The sequence below is a fragment of the Malaclemys terrapin genome, chromosome 7 (genome assembly GCF_027887155.1).
Source record: "Malaclemys terrapin pileata isolate rMalTer1 chromosome 7, rMalTer1.hap1, whole genome shotgun sequence".
Taxonomy (NCBI): domain Eukaryota; kingdom Metazoa; phylum Chordata; order Testudines; family Emydidae; genus Malaclemys; species Malaclemys terrapin.
In genome coordinates, this window is record NC_071511.1 from 28,880,694 (window position 1) to 28,906,072 (window position 25,379).

Consider the following 25,379-nt stretch of genomic DNA (forward strand, 5'->3'; position numbering starts at 1 on the left):
ATCAAAGCAGGGAGACAACTTTTTCTCAGTTTTACATATTTCAGACATAACAGGAAAGCCGTGAAACCCATGGACAATGCCCTACAGAACGTGTAAGTGACCAACACTTTTATATGGAATGTTTTCAGCAGAATAAATGGTTTGACTTTCAAAGTCAGATGAAGCAAAACAACAGATCATGAAGAACAGAGCGAGGAGGGGTGAGGGATTGGGCAGAGGAGTGGCTGGTAGTTTGATGAACGCTGAGATTTTTCCTTTTTGGATTCTGTTTTGCAAATCGTCAACTAACACTTGTTGCTGGGACGGAGTTTAGTGGGTAATCTGATCCTTGAAAAATTGTCAGCGCTCATTTTATTTTCTTAACACAGACAGAGATTTCATTAGACGCACTTCCTGCACTGCCCTATCCAGCTGGGAAAAAAAGAAATCTTACTGTGGGTTAATGCATAATGATAGTACCATGTATTTTCTCATTCTGATTCGAGGTGACAATGGCAACAATTAAGAAATAAAATAATTAAATTAAATAAAACAAGTATTTCTGCTTAGCAGAGGGAAAAAATCAGTGCTCTCCATTGAGATTAGCTAATCAGGAAGTAGGAATGCTTGTCCTTTAAACTGTTACTGTGGAAAATAAAACACATTGGTTGGCAGGTCATTCATACTGTTTGCTGAATTAGGAGATAAAAATCAAAGATGAATCTCCGGTTAGGAAAATAATTGGCCTCCACTGACATAGCATGTCTGCCATCGGCAGGGAGCAAGGGAGCTGGAAATTGCAGCTCTTAGACATAGCAGTTTTTAAATGAGCATTATTCTACTCCTAGGCTGTAATGGTTTTTAAGTGGTATTAAGCTTACAGAGGATACTTATATTAATATTGAAAATGAACACACCATATCCAGTTAGGCTCTTAGACTATCACGGATCTGGCTCTGGGTGGGTTTTCCATTGCGATGCTCCTGTCCCGTACGTGCCACATCATAGTTATGCCTATGCATATGTTTGGTTGTCGGTGGCACCTGGCCATACTTTTCATTGTCTTAACACGATGCATATGTTTGGTTGTCCATACCTGAGTGTTTTTGTGTCCACTGTATGACTCATTCTGATTGGCCAATCCAGATTGGGTCCCCAGAAGAGTTCTCTTTACCAGTAAATAACATAATTGTGATTAGACTTACAAAAGTCATACCCATTCAGATGCTGAAATGGTATCTACACTGGATTGGAACTCTTCCGTCTTTCTGAAGGGTATGTCACGCCAGAAGGATATTAAACTTTAAGCTGAGAGATAAAAACAAGCTGGGAGCTAGAGCACTGGAAACAAGAATCAGGGAATTAAAGTGATCCTGAAGTCAGCTCTTGATTCAGGGCCCAATCTATCTCCCTTTGCTAAAATCTTGCCTCCAGCACACAACATAAGCAGTTGGACTGTGCACTGGGGATCTCTCTAGGATACGGGTAGTCAATAGATGGACTGGGGGCCAAATCCAGACCACCAGACAGTTTTGAATGGACCCCCAAACCTTTTCATTTACTTATTATCATTATTGTTGTTTTTATTATTATTTATTATTACTATTTATTATTATTTTCTCTGGAGGCTGGACCTTGACTATACCTTTAACCAAGAAATGTGGACCTTGACAAAAATAATTGACTACCTCTGCTCTAGGAGCTGGGTGGGGGTGATGGGAAGTAATTCTTCCTCCACAAGGCCACGGAGTGGCAGCAGAGCCATTCTGCAGCTAGTTCTCCATTCTCAGCCTGTGAACAGACTTTATGGTGCCTGCACTCCACACCATAAAGGGGGGAAACTGGTGGATTCACAGAATGGCAAAACCACAAGCCCCACCCAGCCTCTGTATGGCAGCATAGTGGGACCTGGGCTCTGTAACACACTGGAGATGCATACTCGCTCTGCAGACTCCAGAAATCCTGTCCTCCCAAATAGGGGCTCTTCCGTGCAGCACAGAATCTCCCCCAGTATCTTTGGTTAAATGATCCAGAAGTTAAAAAGTAAAGATGGGTCTCAACTGTATCCTCAGATCTAAACATCCCAAACAGTGAGGAATGTTGTTGCCATCTACAAACATTGCCGCTCTGAGCTATCCATAATCAAGACTCCTTCGTAACTCATATGAGCAGTTTAGACTCCAGTGGGTGTGAAGTGCTCTTGAGCAAGTCAATGCTGCATTCTGCTGTGGATCACTGAGTGTTAAAACTGCACCTTGGAGTGCAAATACCATAAACACTGGACACAGCCATGGGTCTGTTCCAAAGCCATTGTGCTCAATGGGATTCTATCCACTTACTACAGTAGGTTTTGGATCATGCCCAAAGAGCTTTACACTCCCAACAGCAAAAGGGAGGCCTGCTGGTGGTAGAGTTTGCAGTCAATTCCTGATGGCCATATAACCATGTACGTACAAAGAGGGTGAGGTGTCCTTAAATCAATCTGTTGGGATGGCCATACAAAATACAGTCAATCAACCTTTAATTTCTCCAGAGAGAGGATGGGGGCAGGGAGATAAATATGGCTAGAAGTTCAAAGGAAAAATACCAAAGTGATTCCTCGCCAGGTCTCTCTCAATGGGCATGCATAAATGTCAGGTCCCAAGACAGCTGTCAGGTCAGAATCTCTAAGAGTATGTGAGTGCATGTTTTATTATGTCTATTTTTATCTGATAGCAAAATCGTTTGGAGTCAAGTGATCCATTTGCCTTTCACCCTTCAGATACTGTAGGATTTCTGTCTTGAAAATAGTGTTAATCCATGCTAAAAGTCTCTTTACACCTACTGAAGGCTGTCTTCTTACAGTATCTCTTGGTGGCATGGGATGTAAGCAAGCCAGTCCATTCTGGAGCTGGATGTTATTAAACCATTATCTGGAAAGACAGTAGAGTGTTTGACAAACAGAGCTCAGAGCACAGCGAGATGCTAGGCTGGGGTCGGCAACCTTTCAGCAGTGGTGTGCCGAGTCTTCATTTATTCACTTTAATTTAAGGTTTCACGTGCCAGTAATACATTTTAACGTTTTTAGAAGGTCTCTTTCTATATGTCTATAATATATAACTAAACTATTGTTGTATGTAAAGTAAATAAGGTTTTTAAAATGTTTAAGAAGCTTCATTTAAAATTAAATTAAAATGCAGAGCCCCCCCGGACCAGTGGCCAGGACCTGGGCAGTGTGAGTGCCACGGAAAATCAGCTTGCGTGCCACCTTTGGCACACGTGCCATAGGTTGTCTACCCCTGTGCTAGGGGGACAATATCTCTTATGTGACTCAGAGGGTGTTCCTTCAGATCTGCATAGAATGGTCACACATTGACAAGGTGCTGGACTGAAGTGTGTGGGGTACAGTAGCTGACTCATTGCCATGGTTTTAACCCCTTTATGATGGTTGGAAGATCTGTGTTCTTCTTGAGTATAAATATTTCCTTTTGTCTTTTTGATGCAAGTCATAATTAGAAAACGTCTTCCTTCACCTTGGTATAACATCTTAGAAATATACCTCTTCCAAAATGCTTTAATTTAATGAAATAATTTCCTTTACCTAGATTGTGCAGTTATTAGAAATCCATTGTAATAAATAATGTATCTAGTTCTTTATTGATTGCAGCATGCAGACTTGAGGCTCAGCTTTCTTACTCTGACAAAGCTAGTCTGCAAGGGTGTCAGCCTCTTGTTTGCACCTGGCTGAGTAACTGAATGTTCAGGGAATTTTGTGCTACAGGGAGTTTTTAAATGACACCGATCTCTTCATGCTTTCTGCCTCATAAAGCTAATAGATCCATATTTAATTAGAAGCTTCATTTGAAGCTCTTTCTTCAGCTGAGGGAAGTTTATTCTTTTTTCTTAGGTTTGAAAATCTAGCTGTCAACTTTGGTTTGCCTTTCCTAGTTAAGCATAAATAAATGAATCTGCTTTTCTAATTGTCCAATTAAGATAAATTGTGCCTGAAAACAGAAACTGCATGTGCAAATTAGAAAAATGCAAAAATTGTTTGTGGGACACTTAAATTATATATGGATAAGTAAATCATTGTTACAAATTGTACAATTAATGAATTGCTTCAAAATTGGCAATTAAATCCTAAATTTATATTCCCAGTTCAAACTGCAAGCAAGTTAAAATGTATTTATTATGTATCAATTTAAATATTTGACCTTTTGGTACAATAATGAGAATGGAAAAGGGGCATCAGAACTGCATCTGGTGCAGATAGAAAATCCTACCTAAATAATTAATTACTTTGTAAGTTAACCTTTTATGTGTCAAGCCTCCTGATCTATTCAAAGTTCTGCCTCCAAAGGCTTGCCCATTCTCTCTGATGGAGCAGCAAGTCATAAAATTTACTTTCCTGGCCATGGTCAGGGCTGCTTTGAAACATTATGCAATACTGGCTAGTACCCCCAAAAATTCACAGACCGGTAGAACAGTGATATCAGAAATACAGCATATTATGATGTAATGAATGGCTCCACAGCCAGACAGGAGTTCAGGTTTGTAAGCATGGGTGGAATTCAGATCTCCTTGCTCCTATTGGAAGTAAAGAAGAAACACCTGTAACTGTAGTCATAGTAAGGCTATTTTATAACATGCATTTGAGGAGGGCTGGGGTTCCATCCAATAGGGGGGGTAACATATATATTAGCTAATTCAGTATTTGTACTTCCTTTCCTCTTCAAATGGTGAGATTGTGACATCAGAGTAAAATGATGGATTGTGACATCACAAATGGTACAGCAGGGGGTGGGGACTAGGTGAGTGAGTTGGGGGGAGGACTCAAGAAAGCTATCAGCACATAGGTATCCATAATAAATACTAGAATCTTGCCATCCTCACTGAGACCAAAACTGTCATTGATTTCATAGACTACAGGAACAAGGTCATGACAACTAATGCCAAGTCTGGTATAACAGCTTATTCTAGCTATTTCTAGCTTATTCTCCTCCTAGCTAAAACCAACACCAGTTCTCCCCATCACTTGTGAAGACAATGAATGTTTTGTATCTGCCATATGCACACACCAAGGAAATGGATCTTTGTTTTGTGTTTCAAAACTTAAAAATTCATAAGCAAATCTGCTTCCAGTGCAGGATGGCCTTGGTTGTGGCTAGCAACAAAATAAATCTCAGTATTCCTTAAAGTGAAACAGCAGTATTGAGATCCTCTTTCCATGTCAGCTGTACAGTACACAAATGATAACAATTGTAGATTAACTTCCATAGAAATTCCCTTTTGCTTCTGCTGATGTAATATACTAGCAGAATATGTTAACCTTTATACCTATAGATCAAGAAATCTGTATGTGTTAAACTGAGTGAATACTGCATAGACATTATAATGTCATTCAAGACTCTTGGGGTAAAGACAAGTGCTACGGAAGTGCAAAACAAAAAAGATTGATACTGTGTTGCCAGAAATAGGTTGCAAAATCATTGTCCTGTCAATTAACAGATTTCCAGGTAGGCTAGCTATCTGTTTAAGCTTATATGAGTGACCAACTTCATTGGGGCAATTCATGTGAGAAAGGGACAGAGGTTCAAAAGAGCTGAGCATGTTGAATATGAGCTCTTTTGAAAATCTGCCCATCAGTGTCACAATGGGATCTGCCGGGTGCTCAGTGCTTTCAAAAATCTGGCCTTCCATGTTTGCAGATCTGGTGCCTTAGATCCTGAATTTGGTCTAGGTCAATGGTTTCCAATCTTTTTTCATTTGCGGACTCCTAAAAAATTTCAAATGGAGGTGAGAGACCCCTATGGAAATCTAATCTATGGACCCCCACATTCTCCAGACCATAGGTTGAAAACCACTGTTCCATAGTAATGACCAACTTTCATGGACCCCTTAGACCAGCATTTCTCAAATGCGGCCACCATGGCCCCAGGCGGCCACCAGGGGCTTTTCTTGCAGCCACAGCCTCTGGGTGCTGATTGTGGGGGGAGGAGGGGAGGAAGCAGGGGAGCCACAAACGCCAGAGGAGCAGGCAGTCAGTGTGTGTTCCCCACCTTCCCAGGGATGGTGGGGTTCAGGCTTCCGGCTTCAGCTCTGGGGTGGTGGGCTCTTCCGGCCACAAGGCAGTAGGCTCTATCCTATGGCTGCAGGGCTTCGGGCTCTGGCCCCAGCCCCAGCCTCGCCACCCCTTCGCCCCTAGATTCTGCTGCCTCCCCTGGTCCCCCAACTGCCTTCCTACCCACCTCCCCATCCAGGGCTTAATTTGTCCTCCGGCTTACCAGGGCTGAGTAAGTCTGTTGTGAAAAGTGGTATTTGTATGTTTGTTAATGTCACTTTTCACTGCCTTCTAGCTATCAAGTCTGCTGATGTGAAAGGTGATATTAGCAAACATACAAATATCACTTTTCACAGAAGCAGACTTACTAGCTAGCAAGTCATAACCCCCCCCCAAAAAAAACAAACAACAACAAAAAACAACAACAAAAGACAAGAACATGTGAAGCACCTGATCTGTGTCTCTATTCTGTTTAGATCCAGTAAAGAATACAGACAACTGTACGTTATTTTTATTATTGGGTCTGCAAAAAATCCTACATAAATAAATTCAACTGATTTGGACCTGTATATGTACATATTTTTTTGTTTTTCCTAAAGTTAATTCAGTATTTTAGGAAAAATTGTCAGATCGGCCACCAGCAAGAGTTGGTGGCCACACTCTGAGGCCACCAAAATTTTTGTTGTGAGAACCCCTGCCTTAGACATAGTCTGCGGACTCCCAGGGATCCACGGACCACAGATTGAAAATCAGTGGTCTAGGTGACTTTCTGTGAATAAATCATCTGCCTCAGTGAGTCAGCAGAATCCATTTAATCCTCCACCCTGCTCGCAGGGTGAGGTGTTTATTATAGTAACCAAAGACAAAAGAGGGAACCTTTTAAGCCCTTGTACAGTTTCATTGGCCATGCTGAGTGAAATGCAAAAGGTAAACAAGCAGAAAAAACTGTAAAAATATTTGATTTTTAAAATGCTGATTTACTAGAATCAATTCTTTGTAGGGATCCCCCTGACTTCTGTTTTTGTCCACTGGGTCTTCCTCAAGGGGAGATTCTTTACAGATGTAGGTCTGTACATCTTTCCTGCGTCTGTAAAGAATCTCCCCTTGAGCTAGCTCTCTGGGGTGTTGCCGTGTGTGGGCCCCTTTATGCTTTCCAAAGGTGGATCTGCACTTTGCTCTGCAGCACACTCCCTTTGGCTTTTACTTGCACTGAGGGCTGCCTCAAGTAAAGGGGATGACTCCACCTCTCCCTGCCCTACAACCACATTGCTACTTTCTGCTGATAAGAGCACAGAGGTTTCTTCCCCCATCTCCTTACTGCCTCTCCCTCCTCAGAGGTTACCTCTGGGAACTCAGAGACACACTTCTTTTTGCTACGAGTCACAATGCTAACAGCTTTGGGCAGTGATACGATGTCATTTCCAACCAACATATCAGCTGGTAAATTCTTAAGACCTCCACATTCAAAGTACCCCTTAAACCTTCCCACTCTAACTCAATGCGGGCTAAAAGCACTATGGTTTTAAACTGCCCCAAGGCTAGGAATTTTACTTCCTCCCCTGGGATTATATCAGCCTCCTTAAGCACATCTCTCCTGACTAGAGAAATATGTGCTCCAGTGTCTCTCCATCCCTGGCACACTCCACCATTTACGTTGGTCTGTTTAATAAACTCTTAGTCTACCTCCCAGAGGTCAGACCTTAACTAGAACTCCTGCTGCCGCCACTGAGGTCTCTGACTCGTAAGAACATAAAAATGGCCATATTAGGCCAGACCAATGGTCTATCTAGTCCAGTGTCCTGTCTCTGACAGTGGCTGATGCCAGATGCTTCAGAGGGAATGAACGGAACAGGGCAATTTCAAGTGATCCATCCCCTGTCATCCAGTCCTAGCTTCTGGCAGTCAGAGGTTTATGGCAGGAGCATGAGGTTCTTTTTTGAACCCATTTATACTTTTGGCCTTCACAACATCCCAGGGCAGTGAATTCAACAGGTTCACGGTGTGTTGTGAGAAGAAGTACTTACTTATGTGTATTTTAAACCTGCTGCCTATTAATTTCATCGGCTGACCCCCTAATTCTTGTGTTATATGAAATGGTACATAACACGTCCTATTCACTTTCTGCACACCGTTCATGATGTTATAAATCTCTATCGTCTCTTAATCATCTCTTTTCTAAGATGAACAGTCCCAGTCTTTTTAATCTCTCTTCATATGGAAGCTGTTCCATACCCCTAATCATTTTCATTGCCCACTACCTAAGCCCTGCCTTCCAGGCCTCCGCAGGCCTCGCTGTCTCTTTACAGGTTAACAACAGCCACACTCTAACCTCCGAGTCGTTCGAGTGTCTCCCTGGTGTGCCCAGCCCCTGATCCACTGGACACTCCCAGAATTCCCAGAGGAACAATAAACCACCCCTTACTGGCAGGGGCGGCTCCAGGCACCAGTGCAGCAAGCGCGTGCCTGGGGCGGCAAGCCATGGGGGGGCGGCCTGCCGGTCATCGTGAGGGCAGCAGTCAGGCAGTCTTTGGCAGCACGCCTGCGGGAGGTCCGCCAGTCCCGCGGCTTTGGTGGCAATTCAGCGGCAGGTATGCTGAAGGCACGGGACCGGCAGATCACCCACAGAAACGCTGCCAAATTCGCGTGACCAGCATGCACTGTCCACTGGAGTGCCTCCGAAGGCCACCTGACTGCCGTGCCTGGGGCGGCAAAAAACATAGAGCCGCCCCTGCTTACTGGTTACACCATAGAACATATCTAAATGCTGCATGTGAAGTGGAGCTGTGTTTCTAGAGAAAGCAAGCGTAAGTTTATTTAACAAAGCACAGAGATTCAATTAATAGCAAGCAGAAATATTGGAAACAAAGAGTAACATAAACAATTAAAATCAGAACATGCACACTAGAGCAGTGGTTTTCAAACTTTTTTTCTGGGGACCCAGTTGAAGAAGAGCTGGTGCGGGGCCGGCTCTAGGCACCAGCAAACCAAGCACGTGCTTGGGGTGGCACAATTTCAGGGGGGGCATTCCGGATAATTTTTTATTTTTTTTTTTTGCTTGGAGTGGCAAAAAAGACCTAGAGCCGGCCCTGCCAGAGCGACCAAGTGCCTTACATGCTGCTACCCATTACTGGGTCGCGACCCGAACTTTGAAAAATGCTGCACTACAGCCTAATCTTAACTACCAAGCCATTGTCATGTCATGTAGAACAAAACCTCACCCCAAATCCTTCCAGCATACTACAGCCAGGCGTGGCTGTGAACTTCTGTTCATAGGACGAGTCACTCTGTCTTCTTGCCTCCTCTGTGGAAAGATGCAGCGTTTGTCTCTGTCCCTTCAGTAATAATCCACAAATCCATTGTCTTCACTTGCAAACAGGATAACCGCTGCTGCTTGTGTTTTCCTGTCTGGAGTCTCCCCTAGAGAGTTTGCAATCATTTTGCTCAGATTGTAAATAGGCATTTATTGTGAAGTGTACAGTACTCAGTTTATATGTAGACCGACCAATAGATGAACATCTTCTGCCTGAAAGAAACTTGTTTATCTACTTCTGGTGACTGACCACAACTCACAGACCTTAAGAACGTAAGTTTCAGTGTAGATACATAACTCCTTCATATTATCCATACATGAAGTGCCTGCTGGCACTACGGATATGTCTACATTGGAATAAAAGACCCACGGCATGGCCACAGCTGGCCTGAGTCAGCTGACTTGGCCACATGGGGCTAAAAATTGCAGTGTAGACGTTTGGGCTCAGGCTGGAGCCTCGAGACCAGACTCTAGGAGCCTCCCCCCCTTGCAGGATCTCAGAGCTCAGGCTCCAGCTTGAGTCCAGACGTCTACACTGAATTTTACAGCCCCGCAGCCTGAGCTCAACAAGCCTGAGCTGAGTCGGCTAACCTGGGCCATTTGCGGGGTGTTTAATTGCTGTTTAGACGTACCCTAAGAGGTCCCTGGGTCACACTAGAACATCACCAAATCCTGTCCTCACTGGTGAGAAATAGGGAGCCGTTTCTCTGTCACAGGGATGCACGGGACATGGTGCTCCATGCACTTTGCTGGGTCATCTGATCTGAGATCTTACTCTGTAATCTCTATTTACACTGGTAGCATTTAATCAAGCCAGTAGTCCCCTGGACTTCAGCAGGACTGCTCAAGTAAGTAAGTAAGTGCTATTTGATGTGACTGGTCCCACTTCACACACCCTCCCATCCCATCGCAGGGCAGCTCTGAGCCCCTACAGCTATTACCTGCTAGTGTTGTGCACAAACTAAACAGAAAATCCATCCAGTTGGAGGCTTTGGAAAGCTGGATGGAATGTTATGCCTTGAGCCCATTTCTAGTAAATACCTAGTGTGCATGAAAGACTGCTTTCACTGCCCACCAACCGAGGGCATTGCTCTCTTGCATATGTGACCTCTGAATACCCTGCCAGTGGCCCCTTTTGACGCACACGCTCGTTCCCCTACTTGGGCACTGAAGAGCTGACTTCCCTTACTGTCTGGAACGTGCTTGCTTTGTACTGAAATAACCATCCCCTTGCCTTGCTCCTCCTGTTCCATTTCCCTACTACAGACGGGATTAAGTACCAAGAAAAGGAATGGCTAAAGGAGGCCAGTTCCGGGACACAGGGGTGCTGCTGAGCCCGTGTAGCTGGGACTGGGAGCCAAAGCTCAGAACACCAGTGCTCATTTGATCTTGATTCTTTCTGGGTCATTAGCGTCGGTGCCTTGTTCCAGGAGTTAACAGGTCCCCATCACCACCTGGCATGCAGCTTGCAGCTGACATCTGCCAGTCCCCGGGAGGGAGCGAGGAGAAGGAGCCCTTGGGCCACCTTCACTGCTGAGAGCTGGGCGGGCGGCGGCTTCTTTTGACGTGCAGCTGGGCGGGTGGATGATGTTGGAGAGACTGGTGAAGGGAGGCATCAGGCTGTAACCGGAGCCCCAGCAGCTGGGGCTCCCTGCAGCCGCCGCCTGCCAGTCGGAGGAGGACGGGCCTGTGAGCATACAGAGGGGAGGGACTGGCAGCTGCGGCTGCAAACAAGGAAGTCTCCACGCACTGCCCCGGCCGGGATCCCCAAGCTGCCGCCATCATGCCAGGTCAGTGAGCGCTCTTCACTTCCAAACGGGCAGCTGCTGAGGAGGGGGCAGGCGCTCTGGCTGTGCTCGAAGCGCGTCTCCCAGGCAGCGGCAGCTCCGGCTGGAAGGAGCGCTGCGGGTGGCTGGAGAGGGCGCACAGAGCGCGTCCGGTGGCTGTGGGTGACTCTGGCTGCAGGTGGCGCAAACTGGGGGTGGCTGGAGAGGGCGCACAGAGCGCGTCCGGTGGCTGTGGGTGACTCTGGCTGCAGGGGGTGTGCAGCAGGGGGGTGGCTGCAGGGGGCGCACAGGGCGTGTCCGGTGGCTGTGGGTGTCTCTGGTTGCAGGTGGCGCAAACTGGGGGTGGCCGGAGAGGGCGCACAGAGCACATCCGGTGGCTATGGGTGACTCTGGCTGCAGGGGGCGTGCAGAGCTGGGGGTGGCTGGAGAGGGTGCACAGGGCGCGTCTGGTGGCTATGGGTGTCTCTGGCTGCAGGGGGCACAAGCTGGGGGTGGCTGGAGAGGGCGCACAGAGCATGTCTGGAGGGTATGGGTGACTCTGGCTGCAGGGGGTGTGCAGAGCTGGGGGTGGCTGGAGAGGGCACACAGAGTGCATCTGGTGGGTATGGGTGACTCTGGCTGCAGGGGGTGCGGAGATCTGGGGGTGGCTGGAGAGGGCGCACAGAACGCGTCCAGTGGCTGTGGGTGACTCTGGCTGCAGGGGGCGCAAGCTGGGGTGGCTGGAGAGGGCGCACAGAGCACGTCTGGTGGCTGTGGGTGACTGGCTGCAGGGGGTGCGGAGAGCTGGGGTGGCTGCAGAGCGCATCCAGTGGTTATGGGTGAGTGACTGGCTGCAGGGAGTGCACAGCGCTGGGAGTAGAAGTTGAAGCAGTGGCTGGGGGCATTTAGGAGCATTCTCTGCAATGAGTTTGTCAGGCCTCAGCAAGGAAGGGCAAGCCAGTCATTTGGAAATAGCTCCCGCTGTGTCTGGGCAATGCTGTGTCCTGATCAATACTTGTCTGGAAAACTTGGCTTGTAAGCACAGCATTGACTTTTGGAAGCAGAAATTCTCTCCCTCAAGAGGAAACCCCTTTGCATTTCTACAGTCCAAAACTCAGTCCGTTTTTTTCTTCAAATAGCCCTTAAAAATGTACTGTGGGGATGAGAGCTTCCCTTCGACAACATTCAGCTTGTGTATCCCAGCGATGTAATGACTGGCAAACCAGGCCGATTTTAATGGAATCCAGGACTGTCTGCAGCCTGACAGACAGGAGACTTCACTGGCCTCCGCACCATGCTAATGGTCACACAGCACATCGTGTGGTAACCTAGAGCTGTGTCTATGTACGTAGCACTACGGTGAAAACCCAGTTGTGCTGTTAATTTGCAGGGCAATAATTTTCTGCCATAAACCTTAACTCCAGTCAATAATATACCCTTTGGCGTGTCAATAGTTCACATCGGGGAGTAACATCATGCAAGTTCTGAGCTCAAATTAGGAGCCCCGGTCATGGACAAAGGCCCATTGCGTTAGGTGCTGTGCAAACACAGAACAAAAAGACGGTCCCTCACGTCCCCACACAGTGGTTCTCAAGTTCACAACCATCTCTAATGCAAATACAGAGCATGAATAAAATGAACTAGCTGGCTGGTTTCAAGAGCTATGGGGCAAGATAGACTGATTTGAGTTTGAGATTTTTGTTTAGTTTTTCATTTTCTTTCTTCCTGGCAAACATTGCAGTAACTTAACTGCTGTGTCTACCCAGGCGGGCCTGCTTTTAACTGCTGTGGAGAAGTGCTCTAGCTGCCACAGCAAAGGGCCCTTTATAAATGCAGACTATAATAATCAGATCTATTACAATTACTACCAGGTGAATATGAACTGCTGGCTCAGGGCTTGAATTTGGGAGTCATGATTTGTTTGTTTCTAAACAAACACAAAAAGCATCTATTTAAATAGCCTGTGGTGGCTGATGTGTGTACGTATGAAATATCATCTTTCCTCCATAGTTGGCTGTGGGCCTAATCCTGTAGGTTCACCATGAATGAATCTCCCATTGAAGGCAATGGGAGTTCCAGGCAGGAGGCATTTAATTCCTGCTTTCTTATTTAGCATTTAGCCTTGGATGATACATCTAATATGACTGTGATGTGGAGAATCAAATTTCAAAGTGCTGATGACTTTCAGCTTGATCAGTGTACTTGGAGCTATGAAAAATGTCGAGAAGAAAAAATAATTTAAGACACTGGGCTCCTGGATTTTTTTATTTTGTTTTACTTTTTTAATCCTAAAGTTAATTTAGGACCTAATCCTGCAGCTCTTCCACATGAGTAATCCCTAGTAGTGAAGACAGAAGTTTTGCATTTAAAACAGCAGCAGGGCTGGTTTCTTAACGGCTCTGCATAATGAGAGATTTTTAACTTCAAGATAATTATGGTGAGAGTAATTGCCATCAATTTGTGCACAGCAGAGTTACTTGGTTTACAAGTCTGATATTTTAATTTCACGGGTCAGTAGAAGGTTTTCATTCATTTACTAGAGCTATTCACTTCTGATCTGATATCATAACAACTTTGAAGCTCTTAGCAACTGCATTTTCAAAACAGCCAGGCCACCATAAGTGGTGAAGCTGTAAAGATGGGACTAATTATAATGTGAGTCATGCTTTACCCGTTGAGTCATGAATTTTTGATATATAGAGCCAATATTTATGTGGAGTTTGTAAGTAGTAGTACTGTAGCACTCAAAATATTTGGAAAGGAGCTATTGAATACTATTTGGAAAAGCTTTATTCAGTCCTAAAATCCATTTCCAAAATCTTGATCCAATTCGGAACAGTACAACACAATGAAACCCTGCAATCAAACATGCTATCATGGATCCCTGTGCCTGTATACAGCCCATTAGGTTCACAAGGTTACATAGAGCAATGCATTCTAAGGCTCCAATTCTGCAGATACCTAGACACATGTTTAAACCTAAGCATGTGCATTGCTCCACTGAAGTCAATAGGCTAGGTATGTGCTTACGTTTAGGCATATGAATAGGTGTATTCAGTATTGGGGTCTACATACAATTCTGAGGGATCGGGCTTTGGTTTCTGTGTCTTTGCTCATTTACGTAATCATTACTGTAATGTATACGGACAGAAGACACCAGCAAGTCTGTTGCTGCTACGTGTTAAATTTCATAGCTTAGCATACTGAGAGCACAATACTGTGATCTCTTAACATTTTAATGAAAATAATATATATCACCAGTATAATATACCCAATATCTATCCAGCCCTTCCAAAAACATCTGTGTCATTTATATCTAATCGGAGTCCTCTATGCATCAAGATTCTACCTCAGTATATACAGTACAAACACTTCCTGGTTACGTTATAGAGGAAAATATTTGTTGTGACCTTCATGTGAAGGTTAGAGAACTGATAACAAGCGTGAGACAATTGACACCATATTTAGTGATCAAATGCTTTGTAATTTTTTGTGCTTTCCCAGATTAATTTAATATGTTAACTGTTGTTTAAAGTAAAAATGAGTTACTAAGTTTGCTATAAAAAGAACAGGAGTACTTGTGGCATCTTAGAGACTAACAAATTTATTAGAGCATAAGCTTTCGTGGGCTACAGCCCACTTCTTCGGATGCATAAGTTTGCTATAGAACATTTTTCTGAGTGCAGGCACTTGCCTATATAGTGTATTAGCACTAGAAACTTTCCATGAGCACTAGGCACTGCATGACTCAGGGGACTGGCAGTGCAATATAGACCCTTTCACGTCTAAGTCATCACTTTGAATCCAGCACAGATCAGTAGAGACCAAAAATCATTATCACCTGCCAGCTGTTCAGTGACAGATGTGATTTGATAATCTTAGACCAGTTCTCTGTGGACACGTCTATTTAAGAAAAGAAAGGAAAATAAGAAGCAGGCCTTTTTTGGAACTCTGAGCAGAGAAAACTAACCTTTCATCCCTAACGAGGGTTCCTCCAGCTTAGTCCTAAGGCACATTGGTGGGGTGCTTGCATTGCCCTGTACCTATCATGTGCCTTCAAATTCCAACTCTGTCAATTTCACTCTAACAGGATTATGAAAAGTACCAACCACCTTTTTAGAGTAATAATTGGAGGAGACTTGCAACAAGTGTTCTGGAGAATCCTTACGTACAGTGGCCACCATTACAACCTGTAGAATTGGTATCTGTTTATTATTAATGTTATTATGGTGTGGAGAATAAGGGAGATAGCTGTATTTTTTTTCCTATGGATAACATATGCAGCTCAGTGTACCTGCTTGATACTAGCCTACCTATCTTCATTGAGCTAAATCAAAGGAGGCTGTCAGAGGGAAACAAGAAGGAAATGAAACAGTGACAAATATAAGGTATTGCCATAGTGAATACCAAGGGTCCTTAGGGAAGCAATGGGGGAACTATTAATTGGGAAATTAATTGCCTGGCTCCAACAAGACTTTATTCTTGGTTTATTCTTCCCAGCTCTGAGCCTAGGATCAAAGAGGTTACTAAATGGTTAAAGAGCCTGGCCTGGAGAGGAAGCAGGTAGCAACAGGTGAAGATGGATCTTTGACAGAGACATCGAGAATGCTGCAGGGCTGTCTGTCTCTCCCAGGCACGGAATAGGGGATATGGGCTGGGTGGAATTTACCTAGAACTTGCCAGTCCCCTCAGATCTTCATGTTCTGGGGGCCAAAAACTCCTGTTGGTCTTGGAGTGAGCAAACCCTGCTCCCCTAATAGAACAATTTGGGTGAGACATTTGGGAGGGGAACTTTGGAATTCTCCCCTTCCCCACTGTGACCCTTTTCCTGCAGGCTTATGGAAGAGGACAATCTAGCGGCCTGTATTGTTTGCAGAGTCTGGTCGAGGGCTGACTGTGCCTTGTTGCCTCCAAGAACAGAATATATCATCCCCGTTTTCAAACACCAGTAGTTACTGTAATGACCTAGTCATTCAGCAGCTATTGTCAAAAATATAATTGCCTGTTTTGTAAGAAGAAGAGATATGTGTCATTTTATGAAAGGTTATAATGGAAATGATGTTCTGCCTGAAGGCTAAAAATGAGGAGCATATTGCTTTGTTACCATCCCTTGCTTCTTGAAGCATTTATAATATTGAATTATGTATTTTGTTCCATATCTGAGGATCTAGTGGCAGCAACTAACTGATGATAGCACATTTCTCTCTGATATAAGTCTTTATTACATGTTGGAAACATACTTCTCTTCCTTTTTGTTCTCTTTCTGAGGCCAGGTGCCAGCTCGAAACGTAAACTTGACGTGCATCCAGTATGTTCCTGTGACCTTTCAGGATTTAGATAGAGGGGGAAAAAGTGTCAGGGCACATCTGAAGTGTGTTGAGTATGCACTGTGTATGAGTCAACATGTAATGATTAGGCTTTGTTTACATCTCTGTTGCTTCGAACTACTAACAACAATTCCTGATTCTCCTCCCCAGTTCCTTTATAAATGCTTCCATTTCCTATAAATAAGAAAATTATTGGTCTTTGTTTAAACTTCCTCTCAGTCACTGAAATAGCAGCTAGTCTAAGGGCAGGTCTTCACTAAGGGGGGGGGGGGGGTCGATTTAAGATACGCAAATTCAGCTACGCGAATAGCGTAGCTGAATTCGACGTATCGCAGCCGACTTACCCCGCTGTAGGGACGGCGGCAAAATCGACCTCTGCGGCTTCCCGTCGACGGCGCTTACTCCCACCTCCACTGGTGGAGTAAGAGCGTTGATTCGGGGATCGATTGTCGCGTCCCGACGAGATGTGATAAATCGATCCCCGAGAGGTCGATTTCTACCCGCCGATTCAGGTGGGTAGTGTAGACCTAGCCTGAGAGCCATCTTCTACATCTGTGTTCATAGTCCAGTCAGGGCTGGCTCTAGGTTTTTTGCCGCCCCAAGTAAAAAAAAAAAAAAAAAAGGGGGGGGGGGGGGGTGGAATGCTGCCCAAGCAAAAAAGAAAAAACAAAAAAGGATGTCCGGAATGCCGCCCCGGAATTGTGCCGCCCCAAGCACATGCTGCTTTGCTGGTGCCTAGAGCCGGTCCTGAGCCCAGTACAGTGGTGATATCCAGAATGGGGCTGACTTCCATCACTAGTTCCATGTTTGCAATCTCCTTACAGCAGTTCCATGACTGAATGAAGCTAGGGCTGGATTAAAAATCAATTAGGTTAATGTTGGTAGAGGAAGAGCAGTTGTGCAATCTGGTGAGTGGCCGCCTCACAGCACCCCTATGCAAACAGGGCTGACTCTGCAGGGCCGTGCCTCCGTTTTCCCCTTCTTCAGGGTTCGTTAAACAAAATCCACAGAGTCTCTCTTCTAGTCACAGCCCTGCTTGGAGTCTGGGTGAGGTTTGTTTTGTTTTTAATAGCTTAAAGTTCAAAACTAAACACAAAAGTCTATCCTCCTGCCTTAGCGGACTACTCCCAGCCCATCCTAGCTGAAGCAATTCCGTCTTCTCATTCACTGTAGTCTCACTGCAGCCATCTTCTATTCTTTGTAGGAGATTGTCTGATTCTCCTCAGATGGGGCTTATTCTGTTCTCAGGGTCAGCTTGGCCCCAGGCTTTCCAGCCCAATGGCAAGCCACCCTGTCACATTGAGGAAAATGTAATTGTTTAACTGCGGTGACAGGAAACTATTATTTCAAAATTAAATACTATCTTTCCCTGGTCTGCTGATTGTCTTTCCTACGTGGAGGCATGGAATTGCAGTACTTTGCTATCCCTCCACATGATACAGTGCCTGGCGCAATGGGGCGCTAATCCTGATCAGAGTCTCAGGACACTACTGTAATATAACACAGCGGGTAGAAAGCTTGGAAGGATGTATTCAAAATGTAGCTTGTTGCAGAATTGTTTTGATGAACAGGAAATGCACAAATATGGGGTTCAATGCACCAAACTTTTGCTCACTCAAGTAGTTCCATTGATTTCAATAGGGCTACTCAGATGAATAAAGGTTTTATAGGATCTGGTCCATAACCTGTCATAAAAAAGGGATACTTTTTCTCTCTGTCTCTGTAATTTAACGAGTATTCTGTTCAAAACACAGAAGCCTCCACGCACAGTAAGTGATGAAAGTGTGTTGTAATTAGTCTATTAAAATAATTGGGGCAGTGCCAAGATGGTGCTGTAATCTAAATCCACAATCTCGTTGCGCTGTTGGCCTCGTTTCTGAACTTTTTAGGCAAGGATTAAGGGACAGAGAGATAAATCCTTCTAATAGCAAGATAATGCGTTTTTAAAAAAAAATCTTTGCATACACCAACATGAATGTTTTGATTTTCTCTCATGGTAGTTGCTCCTTCTTTGATGTAATGTCTTGCAAGTTAGAAATGCAGAACAAATCCCAATTTCTATTGCTTGAAAATATATCAATAATCTTTCTCCTGCATGTGTGAACTCCTTTTTATTTTATTTTTTATGCATTATTAGAATGTTGATAATAGGTTTGCACAAGATAGAAGGTCTCTGCTCCAAGGAGTTTAAATCAGGTTTCTCAAATTGAGAAATTGGACAAATTGGCGAAAGTCCAGAGAAGAGCAACAAAAATGATTAAAGGTCTAGAAAACATGACCTATGGGGGAAGATTGAAAAAATTGGGTTTGTTTAGTCTGGAGAAGAGAAGACTGAGAGGGGCCATGATAACAGTTTTCAAGTACATAAAAGGTTGTTACAAGGAAGAAGGAGAAAAATTGATTTTTCACCTCTGAGGATAGGACAAGAAGCAATGGGCTTAAATTGCAGCAAGGGCGGTTTAGGTTGGACATTAGGAAAAACTTCCTAACTGTCAGGGTGGTTAAGCACTGGAATAAATAGCCTAGGGAGGTTGTGGAATCTCCATCATTGGGGATTTTTAAGAGCAGGTTGGACAAACACCTGTCAGGGATGCAGTGCTGGCTCCAGCTTTTTTGCCGACTCAAGCGGCGAAAAAAAAAAAAAAAAAGAACCCGATCGAGCTGCTGCCGAAGTGCTGCCAAAGAGGAAGACAGCGAGTGAAGGACCTGCCGCCGAAGTGCCGCCACCGCCGATCCGGACGTGCTGCCCCGACAACAGACGCACTGCCACCCCTTTCTATTGGCCGTCCCAGGCACCTGCTTCCTTCGCTGGTGCCTGGAGCCGGCCCTGCAGGGATGGTCTAGATAATACTTAGTGCAGGGGACTGGACTAGATGACCTCTTGAGGTCACTTCCAGTTCTATGATTCTATGATGCTCAACCTCTTATGATTTTAAAACTTCATTTGCACATTGCACATGGGCTTAGATTTAAAATAAATGACTGAGGTCCCATGACTGCCATTAAAAAATGGATGATTACCACACCACAGTGCATTAGGGCTGCCTTGTGCCAGTTTTCCAGAATAAAGCTGAGTTAGCTAGCCATGCATATAGAATATAGGTGGCATTTAGAAGCCACTACAGTGGCTCCGCTAGCCCCTTTCTTGCAGCTGGCATAGTGATTCTCAACCAGGGATACACATACACCTCGGGGTAGCAGAGGTCTTCCATCAACTCACCTGGATATTTGCCTAATTTTACAACAGGCTACATAAAAAGCACTAGCAAAGTCAGTATAAACCAGGGATCGGCAACATTTGGCACGCGGCCTGCCAGAGTAAGCCCTCTGACAGGCTGGGCCGGTTTGTTTACCTGCCGCATCTGCAGGTTCGGCCGATCGCGGCTCCCACTGGCCGCGGTTCGCCGCTCCAGGCCAATGGGGGCGGCAGGAAGCCGCGGCCAGCACATCCCTCATCCCACACCACTTCCCGCAGTCCCCATTGGCCTGGAGCGGCGAACCACGGCCAGCGGGAGCCACGATCGGCCGAACCTGTGGACGTGGCAAGTAAACAAACTGGCCCGGCCCACCAGGGGGCTTACCCTGACGGACCACGTGCCAAACGTTGCCGATCCCTTGTATAAACTAAAATTTCGTACTGACAATGACTTGTTTATACTGCTCTATATACTCTACAATGAAATGTAAGTACAATATTTATATTCCAGTTGATTTATTTTATAATCATATGGTAAAAATGAGAAAGTAAGTAATTTTTTGTGTGTGCTGTGACACTTTTGTTTGTTTATGTCTGATTGTGAAAAGCAAGTAGTTTTTAAGTGATGTCAAACTTGGGGGTATGCAAGACAAATCAGACTCCTGAAAGGGGTACAGTAATCTGAAAAGGTTGAGAACCACTGCTTTAGAGAAAAGGGGCTGGGCTTCCCAGAACCCATTGGGGCTATTGGCGAGATTAGAGGAGACTGCAGAATCAGACATTTGCAAGGCAGTCCCAGGAGCAGTGTATCACATTGTGGCCACCTTAAAGTGTGCATATGTACCCTCCAGATTTGCACTTAATGCTCTTCTTGGACCCCAAGATCCAGCCCATAATTTAAAAATAAAAGAAGTAAATCGAGTTGCTGAAGCACAATGGATTCTGTGGCCCTGGAATACTTGGGGCCTGAGTGGAGACATTTCCTCCTGTGGTTTGTGTGGACCTTTCACACCCAGCAACAGGGGAGAGAAGAGCACGTGAAGGGCTCAGTTGTGCTAGCTGATAGTACCTCACTACTATTTCTATTAATTGACTAGAATCCCTTTAAGATATTCTGACAATTTACCCAAATCCAAATTCTGAAGCTATTGGGTACATTCCACAGGCAAAAAACAAAATAATTTCTCCTCATAAATAATTGTCTTTGAGCCAGGGATCAAATTAATCCTTGGGGGGGACAGTTCAGCAGTATCCAGGGAGAGGCCTGGCCTTAGACAAGGAAAACTAGAACCACTGTCTAAACTGTCTCTCCTGCCGGCTTTGGCATAGAGGGGAAGAAAGCAGAGCCACCCCATAGAACCTAGGTGCTTCCACCAGACAATATAATCCACTCTTCACGAAATGCAGGATTTTCAAATGTCTGCATCAAGCTCTAGTGGAGGGGTGGCAATTGCTTAGTGACCATATAATTGTCAAGGGCTGTGGTTGCAGGGAGCATTCCAGTCTGTGCAGAATGGGCTCTTAACTTAAATGTAAACTTCAGTTGATGTAACCTCACTTTGACCAGTGTAATTGCTGTTAATACACTGTGGTATGTTGTCTGTATAGTAAATAGAAAAAACTAGGAGGGCAGCAAAAAAAAAAAAAAAAGGGGGGGGGGGAGTCAGCTGGTGTTTTTGCCTCTTAATTTTTTATTTGGCTTTGCATATTTGTTCTAGCAGTTCCTGGTGGTGCTTTTAGCACTTGCATTCATTTAAATTTGCCTGAGTCTTGAGGTGCCATAATTGTTCAGGTGTTTATAACTCCCCTGTTTTTCTTCCTGCATTATGCTCTCCTATGGAAGAACTCATGCAAGGTGCAGAAGTAGGTGTGACACTCATGCTTCAACTCAGAGTCTGTAATAAATTATATGGTTGGAGAGGAGGGAGGCAGAGTTTTGTGTCCACACAGGCAGAGCAGGGAACATGGTTGTCTCACCCCGAAGAAGTCCTACATGCTGTGATGAAATCCTTTAGATTCTGAGCCATCTATGTAGGGCTGGGGTATTTGCATGGAGTCAGCATCTCTACACCCACACTGCCAGTGCCTCTCTGATTCAGATTGAGCCTGGCATGCATTCAGCTGAGTTGGTATGAAGGGGGAAAGTTCAATTTCTGCTCTGACTCATGTACCATGAAGCTGCTTTGAAACAAAAGGGACTTGCATGGCATTTGAGTCAGGGTAGCAGTTGGTCATGGGAGACTTTAACTTCCCGGATATAGATTGGGGAACAAATGCTAGTAACAATAATAGGGCTCAGATGTTTCTAGGCGTGCTAGCTGATGAATTCCTTCATCAAGTAGTAGCTGAACCGATGAGGGGGGAGGCCATTTTAGATTTGGTTTTGGTGAGTAGTGAGGACCTCGTTGAGGAAATGGTTGTAGGGGACAACCTTGGCTCGAGCGATCATGAGCTAATTCGATTTAAACTAAATGGAAAGATTAGCAGAAATAAATCAGAGACTAGGGTTTACAATTTCAAAAAGGCTAATTTTAATAAATTAAGGGGACTGGTAAGGGAAGTGGATTGGGCTAACATATTTATGGATCTAAAGGCGGATGGTGCCTGGGATTATTTTAAATTAAAGTTGCAGGAGCTGTCGGAGGCCTGTATCCTGAGAAAGGGAAAACGGTTAGTAGGAAAGAGATTTAGACCGAGCTGGATGAGCGAGCGTCTCAAAGGGGTACTGAGAAAAAACAGAAAGCGTACAAAGAGTGGAAGAGGGGAGGGATCGGTAAGGAAACCTACCTTATTGAGGTCAGAGCATGTAGAGATGGAGTGAGAAAGGCTAAAAGCCGTGTAGAGTTGGACCTTGCAAGGGGAATTAAAACTAATAGCAAGAGGTTTTATAGCCATATAAACAGGAAGAAAACAAAGAAAGAAGAAGTGGGACCGCTGAAGACTATAGATGGAGTGGAGATAAAGGATAATCTAGGGATGGCACAATATCTAAACGAATATTTTGCATCGGTCTTTAATGAGGCTAATGAAGGGCTTAGAAATAGTGGCGGCGAGACAGAGGGGAATAAAGGAGGGGGGGTTGACATTACTGTATCCGAGGTAGAGCCAAACTTGAACACCTTAACGGGACTAAATCGGGTGGACCGGATGATCTTCATCCGAGAATATTGAAGGAACTGGCGCGAGAAATTGCAAGCCCGTTAGCGATAATATTTAATGAATCTATAAACTCAGGGGTGGTACCGTTGGACTGGAGAATAGCTAATGTGGTTCCTATTTTCAAGAAAGGGAAAAAAAGTGACCCAGGTAACTACAGGCCTGTTAGTTTAACATCTGTAGTATGCAAGGTCCTGGAAAAAAATTTTGAAGGAGAAAGTAGTTAAGGACCTTGAGGTCGATGGCAATTGCGACAAATTACAACATGGTTTTACGAAAGGCAGATTGTGCCAAACAAACCTGATCTCCTTCTTTGAGAAAGTAACAGACTTTTTAGATAAGGGAAATGCGGTGGACCTAATATACCTCGATTTCAGTAAAGCGTTTGATACGGTACCGCACGAGGAATTATTGGTTAAATTAGAAAAGATGGGGATCGATATGAAAATCCAGAGGTGGATAAGGAACTGGTTAAAGGGGAGACTGCAGCGGGTCATACTGAAAGGTGAACTGTCAGGTTGGAGGGAGGTCACCAGTGGAGTTCCTCAAGGTTCGGTTTTGGGTCCCATTTTATTTAATCTATTTATCACTGACCTCGGAACCAAATGTAGGAGTGGGCTGATAAAGTTTGCGGATGACACAAAGTTGGGAGGTATTGTCAATTCGGAGAAGGATCAGGATATTCTGCAGGGAGACTTGGATGACCTTGTAAATTGGAGTAATAGAAATAGGATGAAATTTAATAGTGAAAAGTGTAAGGTGATGCATTTAGGGATGACTAACAAGAATTTTAGTTATAAGCTGGGGACGCATCGGTTGGAAGTAACGGAGGAGGAGAAAGACCTTGGAGTCTTGGTTGACCGCAGGATGACTATGAGTTGGCAATGTGACGTGGCCGTGAAAAAAGCTAATGTGGTCTTGGGATGCATTAGGCGAGGTATATCTAGTAGGGATAAGGAGGTGCTGCTTCCGTTATACAAGGCACTGGTGAGACCTCATTTGGAGTACTGTGTGCAGTTCTGGTCTCCAATGTTTAAAAGGGATGAACTTAAACTGGAACGGGTACAGAGAAGGGCCACTAGGATGATCAGAGGAATGGAAAACCTGTCATATGAAAAGAAACTCGAGGAGCTCGGTTTGTTTACCCTAGCCAAAAGAAGGCTGAGGGGGGCTTTCTTTAAATATATCAGAGGGATAAATACCAGGGAGGGAGAGGAATTATTTCAGCTCAGTAATAATGTGGACACGAGAACGAATGGATATAAACTAGTGGTGGGGAAGTTTAGGCTTGAAATTAGAAGAAGGTTTCTAACCATCAGAGGGGTGAAATTTTGGAACAGCCTTCCGAGGGAAACAGTGGGGGCGAAAGACCTCTCTGGCTTTAAGATTAAGCTCGATACATTTATGGAGGGAATGGTTTGATGGGATAACGTGATTTTAGTCAATCAATCAACAGCGTGCCATCGCGGGTAAATAGTATCAATGGTCAAAGAGGGTCTGGCTGGAGAATCTTGCCTGCATGCTCGGGGTTCTACTGATCACCATATTTGGGGTCGGGAAGGAATTTTCCTCCAGGGTAGATTGGCAGAGGCCCTGGAGGTTTTTCGCCTTCCTCTGCAGCATGGGGCAGGGGTCGCTAGCTGGAGGATTCTCTGCGACTTGAAGTCCTTAAATCACAGGATTTGGGGACTTCAACAGCTGAGTCAATGGAAGGGGGTGGTTCAGCTATTGTGGCCTGCATCATGCGGGAGGTCAGACTAGATGATCATACTGGTCCCTTCTGACCTTAAAGTCTATGAGTCTATGGTCCTAACAGTTCAATACACACTGCTTAAAGCACATAATTTGGAAAGTAAGAATTAGAAATACATGGAAAAGATACAGGGTTGGTAAAAGTATTTACTACACTGGATAAATAGTAAAAGTCTAACTGAAATCCAATTGTGTCTATGGAATTGCAAGCCCTCTCCTATATCAATAGACCATGTCTTTATTTTAGTGGGAGTGACTAGCCCTCTGACTGTATTATGGTTACTCTGGGAGGTTTTAATGAAGCCTTTCCTGGTCGTTTTCAATGCCGCACAGCTGTAGAAAAGGAAATGTAATACTAAACCTCTGATACATAAATGTCAGGGGCTGCATTTACACTGAGAGTAGCACGTCAAGGTTCTGTGCTCAGGCTGTCCCGTCATTGTTTAGTTCACCATGTCTAGCTAGTGAAGCACGGAGACTAGGCAGGATCACGTACTGTCTAGTTGCCCAAAATACCAACAAAACCTGTTCATATAGTTTAATGATACCTATATACCCTGGGATATACTACATGTTTCTTTTCCTACACTAGTCAGATCAATTTGCAGTACCTCTTATGTCTAGAATGAATGCTTAAGTATGTAGAAGACAGTAATAGAACCATGCATTTTTAACCAAATATGGTTCTGAATAAACACCTCTTTCAAAGTCTAGCTAAGGAACAATAATTTGTGAAATCTGCATGGATCTGTATTTTAAAATTTGGGACACAAATAGCCATAGAGCAATCCAAACTATTTTTAGTTGAATGTTGTGCTCTAAAGAGAAAGCTCCTGCAAAAGCAATTACTGGA

At 44.5% G+C, this 25,379-nt stretch overlaps 1 protein-coding gene across 3 annotated transcripts in view; it reads left to right on the forward strand.

The window, feature by feature from the left end:
- Positions 1 to 25,379, forward strand: part of CARD19 (caspase recruitment domain family member 19) — a 58,210-nt gene continuing 32,831 nt past the window's right edge. For 2 of the 3 annotated variants that reach the window (XM_054034953.1, XM_054034956.1), the window contains exon 1: positions 1 to 92. In XM_054034953.1, coding sequence (XP_053890928.1) covers positions 77 to 92 — 16 coding nt within the window. In that variant the 5' untranslated portion in view covers positions 1 to 76. Of the gene's footprint in view, positions 93 to 10,986; positions 11,120 to 25,379 lie in introns of those variants that run through there. The other variant, XM_054034955.1, reaches the window with a different exon arrangement.